The following is an 11,848-nucleotide window of genomic DNA, read 5'->3' on the forward strand; positions in this document are numbered from 1 at the left end:
GTCTGAATCCGTTCTTAGGCTATTTCCAACAACTTCTCCTGAGATTCATTAGGACAATCACAATAGAGAGACGAACTATCACATGGACTGTCTGGCCCATACGGCCAGACCATTCGGTAGTACAGGTACCAAATCTGGTGCTCGATAGCGTGTGACCCAAGCACATCTCTAACACAGGACCATGCCTGCCAAGCCTGCATAACACTAGACTAGGATGGATTTAGGTCGTGCTTACCTTTGATCACATCACTTGGAGACACAAAAAGTTCCCTTCATTGCTCGATATGTCTTTAGGGATAGAGTACATTTAGACCAGGCCTAGTGGGCTGGTCTGAAGCGCGAAAAAAGCACAGTATGATCTAAAATAATTTTGGGCCGGACCAGCCCTGTCCGATGTATTGAGGCGGCTTTGGTGGAGGTCGTGGCCCATGGGCAGGCACAAGCACGACTTGTTTATAGGCATGATAAAAACATTTACATGCACGAAAAGATCCACATTGATTTGGCCATCTGCTCCTAATTATATAAAAACCATTCGGTCTAATTTGACCAGCCTCATGTCTAATCATGAAGACGAGGTATCAACCCTCCATGGTTTCACGTTCTTTGATTTTTTTTGATTTATGAAGCTTGAAATGTTAACATTTATTAAATGTAATATCTGTTTTAAATATCGAGCTCTGATATTAATTTCAGGATTTGTTTTCAGACTACATAATTTGACATAATAATTAATTAGGTTGTTTTCCATCTAAATTATTTAAGCTCGATAATCTGGAAACAAACATGCCTATATTTCCACGGATGAAAACTAATTGGTAGATGCTAGATAGACGGCGAAAATGCGGACGACTTACACAGCACTATGGCTTCGTTTGACATGACGTGGCAGGCACACCGTCCGCGCCACAAACCAAGTATGCGACGGGGCCGCGTAGGGTCCCACCGTCAGTGGGTGTCCCATGGAGCCCAGTCAGCACTTGGCGCCGCCGCCGCCGCCGCGACCCCACCTTCCCTAGGCCTATTTGGCTTGTTCCCTTCCCTGCAATGGCGGGAAGGAAGACGCCTCTCTAGATTGGATCGAATTCCTTCGTTTCTCTCCTCACCGAGGACGGCGGAGAGAGACGAGGAGGAAAGGCCCGGCGCGACGGAGAAGGTTCGGATATTTCTCTCCTTCCTCCTCCGCTCTCACTCGTCGTTATTGGAGGTCGATGAGGGACGGACGGACGCTGCTTTATTTGACCGCCGATTGTTCTCTCTTCTTACGTTGAATCAGCCTCGCGGAACCCGTTAGGCCGTCCGTATGTCCTGTTGCCGTTGTGGGTGGGGTTTGCGTAATTGGATTGCGAGCCGATTGATTGATCTCTGATGCCTCTTTTGTACCTCAATTCTCATATTGGGGGTCGGCGATGCGAACAAACTGATTCCATATTCCTCTGATTATTACTTAGACGAGGAGGGGTTCCCTTTGTTTTAGGCGATCGACTATCGCGGCCGAATTTGTTTGGTTGTCTTTTTCTCCTTGTTCCATCTGTTAGACGGAGCTAGGATCGTTCTCTAGCCTCGGCCGTCCTCTGTAATGTAGGATCATATTATTATCAATAATCAATCTGTCACCGTCGACCCGGCGATCCTTGGAGGATTGGTTGATGCCAAAACAGCAGCGGGCATTTCGATCATTCATCGGTCCTTTCTGCTGCCCGCTTTATTTGACTCTTCGGCCACATATAAACTTTGCGATCGGCGGAGGAAAATCGGCCCGATTATAGCGTTCTCCTTGACGCCAGAACAAGAGGTCCTCAATTTCGATTCTTATCTAGCAATCCCATTTTTTTTCTGAAGAACTATTTCCCAGAATTGGGGCCAGGTGGACAGTTTGAGAATTTTTTTGGCTTCTTCTCCTATGAGTACTAAATTTCTGTCAGTTTGTGTACCCTATATGCTGTGGCAACTACTATTTAGATTTTCTCTGCTTTTTCTGCATCTTCGTCGTAGTTTAGAACTTTAGATGTATCACATAGTCTACGGGTCACGTTTCAATTGTTCATCTACAATGCTTGGCGTGCTAGTGGGTGTATAAGTGGATTCACCTTTCAGCCAAAGGCAATAATGTCAACTAGAAAGGGAGGTAGGGGCACCAGGCTACCAGTAACTTTATTTCTGTTGGTTTTTCATCCTCCCATACGCTTTACGGTTGTGGGAAGCACCTCAATACCTAATTCATGTGTAGAGTTATTCATATAGGATTTACCTAACTGGGTGTTACTTTTGAATATGCCATTGATTTGCCCATTTGTACACACGCAGGCGTCAACGTCAATTTGGTTGTGCTGGTTCAGTTTTGTCAGAGCTCTTTTTCATTCTTGCAAGCAAATTTCCGCAGGTACTGTTCAATGGTCGCTTGCTTGTATTTTTCCTTTCCTATATATTTCACCTCTGGCCTACAAGTTTTGATGTCCTGGTCTCAATGTGGGAAATACCTTGTTTCATCTTATCATTTACTCTTCCTTCTAAGGCTGCCAAGTTTTGCACACAAAAGTAGGATTGATCAGATGCTTCTGAGTTCTGGGTAATGTAGGTTTAGTAATATCTCTTCTCCATCTTTGTTGGTTATAAGCATCACTTGCAGTTTTGCACCTTTTGATGTGTGTCTATTGTTTCAGACTCAAACTGTAGTTCAATATCTTCTCTAATATGTGCAGGGAAGATGCTTGTTTTTCTTATGCTGATAGTGTGTGCAGTCTCCATGTGTTATTAATTCAATTTCAGTATGACCTGGCTGACTCGAAATGTTCAACTTTCACTAATTTAATATTCTTCTTATTTCAGCTGAATATCTGATATGGGTGAAACCATGGGAAGGAGAACAGTCAGTGGCCTTCTTGTCACCAAAGGAGGCTCAATTCTTGTCTTCAGGGAGGAAAGCCCACGCCACAAGGCCACCGCATGTTGTACCCGCCTCTGGTGCAGCAGTAAGCTTTTCCCGAACAAAGACACGAATACACGCAGGGCATCCAGGGAAACATCGGCTCTTCAGAGATCACAAGTGTCTAGGAAATCCAACTGGATGTCCCATCAAGGAAGTATTTCTTATGATCGAAGCACCAGTAGGAATACAGCAAGTACTTTTGGTGAGACTCACAACAAACCAAGAGAAAAAGAAAATCTCGGGTGTGATCTACCGGCTCGGTTGAAAGAAAGGATCAATACATCCAGGAAAAGCTCATTGGGTGGACTGGGAAGTCCTAACAAATCATCAACAAACACATCAAGCAGTAGCCGATCGGTTTCAAGATCAGTATGTCGGCCAGCATCGAGAATGAGAAAGGATGGAGGAAGGGGCGCAGAATCTATGAGGATGCATAGAGCCAGAGATAGTGGTGGTAGCTCTTGGGGAGATGTGTTGACAAGAAATTCTGACCAAGATTCTTCACACAGGTCTCTATCTCGAAACGTGTTGAGGCATAGGAGCAGATCTCAGCAAGGGCCAATATCATCATTGGAGGATAATTTAGATGATTCCAGTGAATACTGGCATTTTGATACAGATGACAGTGAAGAGGTATGTCTTTTTATAGATATCACCATAAACAGTGTTAATAATCCAACTGTTTCAGTTATGTATTTGTAGGACTGGCAGTATGTTGTCTACTCCAGTGATCCCTTGTTTCAAAGTTTTACCTTGTTCATCAGTAAACTTCACACTGTTTCAGTGGCCCCTTCCATTTTTCCTACAATCAACCTGTCTGTAGGAGCTAGTGTTCTGACTATTCTGATTGAAATGATTCATTGAGTTAGTATCTCGAACGGTTTCCTAATGTCATTATTTGTAATGTGAATTGTGATGACAGGAGCAGTTCATGTTGCTAGTAACGTTGATCAGTACGTTCAATAATGACATTATGCCTTGCAGGTTGAGGATGACTATGCCTTTAATGATCAGCATAGGGGAATGAGAATGGACATTGATAACATGTCTTATGAGGTATACATCTATCCTTTGGTCTGTCAATGTGTTACTGACATCCCTCCATCTAGATTTTTATGTAAAAATCCCACACACACTTTATTTGGAATTCTGACTTTTCTTTTTGTCTGCTGGTCGTCATGGATACATCATGCTATAGGACCTACTTGCGCTTGGGGAGAGAATAGGTACTGTAAGCACTGGTCTTTCAGATGATGCGCTTTCTGAGTGTCTGAAGAGAAACCTCTATGTGCCCACAACTTCAAGCAGCAATGAAGATGGTGACATCAAATGCATCATATGTCTGGTATTTTCATATATTGTGACAATACATCGCTTACTGTAACCATTAGTTTATCTATACAACTGCTTTTGCACTAACTAGCAAAGCGCTCGTATGTTACTACAGTTTCCATTTATATAGAGCATAAAATACAAAGATATGTGTGTTTTGTTGGTTCATTGGATATAAATGTGAGTTTGAAGCTAACAGTCATGGTTCGAATCTCCATAGCTTGTTTACCATTTAAATGTGGGGAGTAGGGAAATGAAGAGAAGGGGTAACACACGACGACAGTGGAACCGTGAAAACGATAGAATCATGAAAAATGGTGCTTTATATAGTAGACAAGTGAAGTTATATATTCCTAACAATGCTAGAGATGTAAATTATTAAAGTACAATCCTATCACTTGCCCTATCGAAATACCATTAGGTGCCTCAGAACCTATTAATTTATTGAGTATTTGGATTTCTCAAGGAATTACTCTAAGGACTAGTTTGAAACTCTATTTTTCCAAAGGATTTTCATTTTCTCAAGGGAAATTAGTTCATTTTTCCTTGAAAAAATAGGAATCCCCTGTAAAAATGGAGTTGCCAAACTAGCCCTAATCTGGGCATTCATAGCAAACTTTGTTGAACAAAGTGAGATATACATATTCTGCACCAAGTGTTATCTTATGGTATTCCCTTGTGATGTTTTTTTTCTAGGAGGAGTACTCTTCTGGTGTGGAGGTGGCCAAGATGGCATGCGAGCATTACTACCATACCACTTGTATCCAACAGTGGCTTCAGCAAAAGAACTGGTGCCCGATTTGTAAATGTGACGCTTCTGCCATTAGCTCATAGTGTTCTTGACAGTAACAGAAGTATCAGTTCATTGTAATCAAATAGGATTACACAAGTTTTTTTGGTTCTAGAACAAATTATTCACTTCAATCCTATACTGCTCTTCAATTCACACTACACTTGTCATAGGAAGCAGGAAAATAAGTCCTAGAAGAAAGGATTTTCTCAGTTTTGATGTTGAAGTTGAAGAGTAGATGATAGTGTTGCCATTCTTTACATACAAAAGCGTCAAAAATTCAGCATTAATAGTGCAGTTTTTGTTTGCCATCGTTTTCACTATCTGTGCTAGTTAGCGTGATTTGTACATTTGTGGATGTGGTGTACGTCATGGATCACCTCGATCAGACCAGAAGAGTTTCTTGTATGTTAGGTATGTCACTGCAACTTTGGTATTTAGCCGTATAAACATTCACCCTGATTTGGAAATTCTACATTTCAAATAAAATCTATGAACATAAAACATATATTTGAGGCTTCGAAAAACTTTAAATCAAAAAATTTTTAACTAAAAAGATATAAATTATATTAAGGACAGTAGCTTTTGCATATATCATGGCAGCATCCGTTGTTGTTTGTAAATAAATTTCTAAATTTGAGATCTTATTATAAAACATTTTAGGACTAAACAATTTTAAATGAAATAAATTCGCCACTACAAAATTGCAAATCACGTCAAGTTTGTGTGTATCTGGCTTCATATAAAAAAGTTGTGAACTATTTTAGATATATAATAACTATTTCTAGATGGTATTTTTTTTGGAGGGGGCATACAAATTTGAGTACGAGGATTGGCATGATACACACTGACAAATTTGAGGTCCAAAATTATACACTTTGTGAGTACGAGACATGTATAACACATCCAAACAAATCTAAGCACCAACCATGTACTTTACTCATATCAAAAGATAAATATGTCTTGCTTTCATCTTTAAGAGCATCTCCAAGGGAGTCTTCATTTTTTACTCTCTATTTATCTCTCATAAAAATTACACATTATATAGAGCATATTAATCTAACAAACATTCCAACTGATAAGTTAGTATGGCTAGCCATAGTGACTAGCTAAATTTGACAAGAGATGAGGTTAAATTAGAGAGTAGAATGGTTTGACGAGTTAGATGGCTAGTCTATTTAAAAGTTATTTTGCTGCTAAAATTTGGTTAGTCACCTGGAGATGCTCTAATCTCCTCCGTACCGACTTATCCGAGTATCGATTCGATAATAATATGGAACATCAGTCGCGCCAGCTTCTCAGTACTCAGTAGCCCCTTTGGCCACTCTCAGCACCCACTCGAAAATGCCTACCTTTCGCCACTCTCAGGACCCACTCGAAATGCCTAGTATTCTTCGAGGTTACGTGCTTTAGATGTTTTTCAGCCAAGCATTATATTTCTGATTTCTTATAAAGTTTTTGGGTCGTTACAATTTGCATGATTACAGTCTTCACTTTTAATTTAAGATAGATTTTAGAGAACTAATTAATGGTCTTGGGTTTTAGTTCTGGCTGATGTTCATCGGTCCACGACTAATTTGAGCATTAGCCTAGGATCCATCGGTAGCTCCACAGGCTAGTTCGAGAGAGTCTTGGTTGGAGATTAAGAGGTAATCTTTAATCCTGGACTGAACCGCCAACCAGAATGAACACTACACCAACATATTTAACTTTCTAGAGTCATGTTTATATAAAATAAGAATATGAATGATCTGATGATTTGAAATGATTATTCATATTCCCTTTGTGTTTCATATGTCTCTGTTTACATTCCTACTTACTAAAATGATTAAGGTATGTACTTTATGACCTTCGTCTAAAGATCAATATATCCTAAAGGAGATAATGCTTCGAATGACGAAGGTCTCTAATCGTTAACAATTGTGTTGCTTTGTTCTTGGTATTTAGCATCCGAGAACAAGGACCAACATTGGCGCCCACCTCCGGTGAACTCATCCGACCACCTTCGGCAAGCATCGACCTTCATCATGCCGCCGAAGAAGACAGCCGGGCCAGGGGCTGCACTGCAGCTGTCACACCCGGGTTTCGGGGCACCAAGACCCGGACGCGAACATAATCACCAGGTGTGCTGGGACCAAGTTTCACACATATGATGAATCATGGCACAAGATCGAATGTCACATCTTTACTATATAATAAGAGTTCTATACAAAATAGATAAATAAATAATTACATTATAAGGTGACAACGGTCCAGCAACCCAAAGTTGACTGGGAGACGACGACCTAGACCTCTCACGAACACGTCACAACATCCTCCATGCGCCTCATCCTGTGTTACCTGTTCTTGACCTGTGGGGGGGTGTGAGACAGCAAGAGTGAGCTCACATACGTTCATCGCTCAACAAGTTGTGGGGAATAATGTGCATGAACTCGCCAAAGGTGGGAGCTCATGTGAAGTGTAAGGCTTACCAAAGAGGATGGTTAGAGCTGAGCATTGCTTTTAAAGTTGGTCAAAATTTTATTAGCAGTTACTAAGTATAAGTAAATACCAGCCCAATTAAGTAGTAGAACAAAAGTAACAACCTCAACTGTGATGCAATGCATATGACAAATTGAGTTTAAGTTCCATAATTTAATCATGTGAGTGTCCGAGCTGCTCATGACCGTGAGCACCGCTAGTATACCAGTTTTACACTCTGCAGAGGTTGCGCATCTTTACCCACAAGTCATGTTACCCATCTGCCAAGAGACGGCCAATCCCATACACCTCTACCAAGGAGGCGAGGCAGGGTAACACTACGAGGCCTTTACAAAGTTCCACTAACTTTAGAAAACCCGCTACAGTTTATAGGAAGCTCCAGTGCAGGAGTCCCTCGACTGACCGCCATCGCAGCAAAATCAACCAAGGACCTCCCTACACTGACCACTCCCCTACTGCCCTTGCCCCTTTCGAGTAAGGTAATCATCCACTAGCTTTCCTAGTTAATCAGCCAAGGGCGTCCATAAACCCTTGTGGTAGCACTGTTTTTTCGGGTGGTTCTCCATGTTCCAATTAACATAATGATTTTAACATGAACAATAAATAACAACTGATAACAAAAGTATAATCATGAATAGTGTAATCTTTATACCCCAAAACCACATAATGCAATAGCAGGTACTACCCAAAAAGTTTAGTGGAGTCAAGGTATAAAGATAATCAAATTAGGGTAACCTGTTGGGTCCCATCAAAATTAACCTATGCAGATCATTATGATTAATCAAAACATGACTGGGTAAAAAGAAGTGATCAAGGGCACAACTTGCCTGACACTTGAGATTCCAGGTACCAACTTGCTCTTCAGATGACTCGTGACCTCGCGCTAGTCGTAGCAATACAAACAAATAGTGTATAGGCAAAATTTAACATCACACCAAACATATATGCAAAATACATATTAATAATCTACATATTGAAATAAGATCACAGGAACAAGAATTATTAATTTTGGTGTTATAGATTTTAAGTTATGAATTTCTAAAGGTTTTATGTGCTTTGTACAAGATTAAATAGGATATAAATTTTATTGTGATATTCATGTCAAAACAATGGTACTAAATGATAAACAATAATATTACAAAATTATAGAAACTGGAACAGATCAATTTGGAGTTAAATTCATAAAGTTATGAATTTTCTAAGTTTATCATATTTATTTTTTATCCTGAAAATCATTTTATATTTTATTTTCTGAAATTCCCAGACTCTAGACGGCGGCCACTATTTTCCAAAAACTCGGGGGCTAACACGCAATTCTCCCCAGACTCAGTGAACACCGCGCAGGATGGTGGGTTGATTCACAGCTTCCACGGGGGTTTTATGTAAAAGATGCGCGACGAAGGGGTATCCGACGATCCTAGCCGTTAGATCTATGATCACCGGCCACGATTATAAGCTCAAGGGGGGGTATGCCACGCCGAGCCTTGGATCAGAGACCAACGGTGGTGATTTTAAAATAGTGGAGATCAGTTCCTGATCGTGGATAAACGGATCAACGGCTGCGATCCCCTGGTCCGAACCGGTACCCTTCTCCCAATCACGCACGTCTGATTAGCAAATCAACGGTCACAAGATCTTCTTCCCCAAGGCGGCAGCCAGGTCGCATAGGGCCGAGCCCCATCCTCCCGAGCGGCGTGAGCACCCAAGGTGGCCGCGCCCGACTGAAAGGGAAATGTGCCCTTGGGCTATTTCTAAGTGTTTTGGTGATTTAGTGCCCAACACAAGTGCCTAAGTGTAAAATGGTGGACAAAGTACAAATCAAGTATAAAGGTATGTTTCTCAGACTTAGTACATTGTTTTAGAGACTAATGTATTGTGTCTAAGTGCTGGAAACAGGAGAAAACAAATTAGAGAGAGATAGCTTTGTTTCAGCCAAAGCCAGCTCTGTCTGGGTACACCGGACTGTCCGGTGGTGCACTGGACAGTGTCCGGTGCGCCAGGCTGGCTCAGGCGAACTTGCTGCTCTCGGGAAGGAATTAACGGCGTACGACTATAATTCACCGGACTGTCCGGTGAGCCAACGGTCGGCCGGGCCAACGGTCGGCTGCGCGATCTGCGCGAGACACGTGGCCGAGCCAACGGTCGGGAGGGGGCACCGGACTGTCCAGTGTGCACCGGACAGTGTCCGGTGCGCCAACGGCTCCAAGGCTGCCAACGGTCGGCTTCGCCAATTAAGGAAGGAAATCCGCACCGGACAGTGTCCGGTGCGCCAGGCGACAGAAGGCAGGAATTGCCTTCCTGGAATGCACTCAACGGCTCCTAGCTGCCTTGGGGCTATAAAAGGGACCCCTAGGCGCATGGAGGAATACACCAAGCATTCCTTGAGCACTCTTGATCACTCACACTCCATTCTTGCGCACTTGTTCGACATTCTAGTGATTTGAGCTCCGTTCTAGTGTGCTAGTCTTTTGAGCTTATGTCTGGGTCTTGTGTGTGCGTATTTGCTGTAATCTTTGTGACTTGTGTGAGTTGCTAATCCCTCCCTTACTCCGTGCTTCTTTGTGAACATCTTTGTAAGGGCGAGAGACTCCAAGTTGTGGAGATTCCTCGCGAACGGGATATAGAAAAGAAAAGCAAACACCGTGGTATTCAAGTGGGTCTTTGGACCGCTTGAGAGGGGTTGATTGCAACCCTCGTCCGTTGGGACGCCACAATGTGGAGTAGGCAAGCGTTGGTCTTGGCCGAACCACGGGATAAACCACTGTGCCATCTCTGTGATTGATCTCTTGTGGTTATTGTGTTTTGTTGAGACTCCTCTCTAGCCACTTGGCATTATTGTGATAATGCCTAATCAAGTTTTTATGGATTAAGTTTCAAGTTTCACAGGATCACCTATTCACCCCCCCTCTAGGTGCTCTCAATTGGTATCGGAGCCGTTCTCTTCAAGGAAGGGACTAACCGCCCGAAGAGATGGATCCTAAGGGCAAGGGGATTGTGATCAATGATAAGGAGAAGGAGTCCTTCGTCAACGAGCCCAAAGATGACAAGCCTACCGACTCGGGCTTGGGCCACAAAAGCAAAGATGGGAAGAAGAAGACAAGACGCATCAAGGAGATCGTCTACTACGACGACGGCGATGAGTCCACTTCTTCCCAAAAGGACAATGATGACAACGACTACGACAAAAGAAAGACGGTTAATTCGAACTTTTCTTTCGATTACTCTCGTATTCCACATAGCTCAAATGCACATTTGCTTTCCATCCCTCTTGGCAAACCTCCACACTTTGATGGGGAGGACTACGGATTTTGGAGTCATAAAATGCATAGTCACCTGTTCTCTCTCCATCCAAGTATATGGGAGATTGTTGAGAATGGAATGAAATTTGATAGCTCGGATAGTCATATATTTATTAATGAACAGATTCATAAAAATGCACAAGCTACTACTGTGTTGTTAGCCTCTTTGTGCAGGGACGAGTACCATAAGGTGAGCGGCTTGGACAATGCCAAGCAGATCTGGGACACCCTCAAGATCTCTCATGAGGGGAATGATGTCACCTTGCTCATCAAGATGGAATTGGTAGAGGGCGAGCTCGGGAGATTTGCAATGATAAGGGGCAAGGAGCCAACCCAAACATACAACCGGCTCAAGACCCTCATCAACAAAATAAGGAGCTACGGAAGCACGCGATGGACGGACCACGACGTCATTCTCCTAATGCTAAGGTCCTTTACTGTACTTGATCCACATCTGGTGAACAATATTCGTGAAAATCCTAGGTACACCAAGATGTCGCTCGAAGCAGTTCTTGGGAAGTTCGTGAGCGGGCGAATGATGATCAAGGAGGCAAGATACGTGGACGACGCATTGAATGGTCCAATCAATGAGCCTCAACCCTTTGCTCTCAAGGCAACAAGAGGCAAGGAGGCGCTACCAAGCAAGGTGGCACAAGTTGAGGTGGCAGGGCTAAATGATGAAGAGATGGCTCTCATCATCAAGCGCTTCAAGACGACGCTAAAGGGTCACAAGGGGCAGCCAAGCAAGACCAAGACAAAGGGGAAGCGCTCATGCTTCAAATGTGGTAAGATTGGTCATTTTATCGCTAACTGCCCCAATAATGATAGTGACCAGGAACAGTGGAACAAGAGGGAGAAGAAGAAGGCATACAAAAAGGCTAAGGGGGAGGCACATCTTGGCAAGGAGTGGGACTCGGATTGTTCGTCATCCGACTCCGACAATGAAGGACTCGCCGCCACCGCCTTCAACAAATCATCCCTCTTCCCCAACGAGTGTCACATATGCCTCATGGCGAA

At 42.8% G+C, this 11,848-nt stretch overlaps 1 protein-coding gene across 2 annotated transcripts; it reads left to right on the top strand.

The window, feature by feature from the left end:
- The first annotated feature begins 983 nt into the window (after positions 1–983).
- LOC100282675 (protein binding protein) lies at positions 984–5,374 on the top strand. 2 transcript variants are annotated; one of them, NM_001412162.1, is made up of 6 exons: positions 984–1,156; positions 2,308–2,383; positions 2,830–3,562; positions 3,914–3,985; positions 4,128–4,274; positions 4,958–5,374. In NM_001412162.1, the coding sequence occupies exons 3-6, from the start codon at positions 2,843–2,845 to the stop codon at positions 5,093–5,095; spliced, it is 1,077 nt and encodes a 358-aa protein (NP_001399091.1). In that variant the 5' UTR covers positions 984–1,156; positions 2,308–2,383; positions 2,830–2,842; the 3' UTR covers positions 5,096–5,374. The 2 variants fall into 2 exon arrangements, with proteins under 2 accessions (NP_001399091.1, NP_001149055.1); NM_001155583.2 differs by lacking the exon at positions 2,308–2,383.
- Positions 5,375–11,848: the final 6,474 nt, after the last annotated feature.

This window comes from Zea mays, chromosome 10 (assembly GCF_902167145.1).
Source record: "Zea mays cultivar B73 chromosome 10, Zm-B73-REFERENCE-NAM-5.0, whole genome shotgun sequence".
NCBI lineage: Eukaryota > Viridiplantae > Streptophyta > Magnoliopsida > Poales > Poaceae > Zea > Zea mays.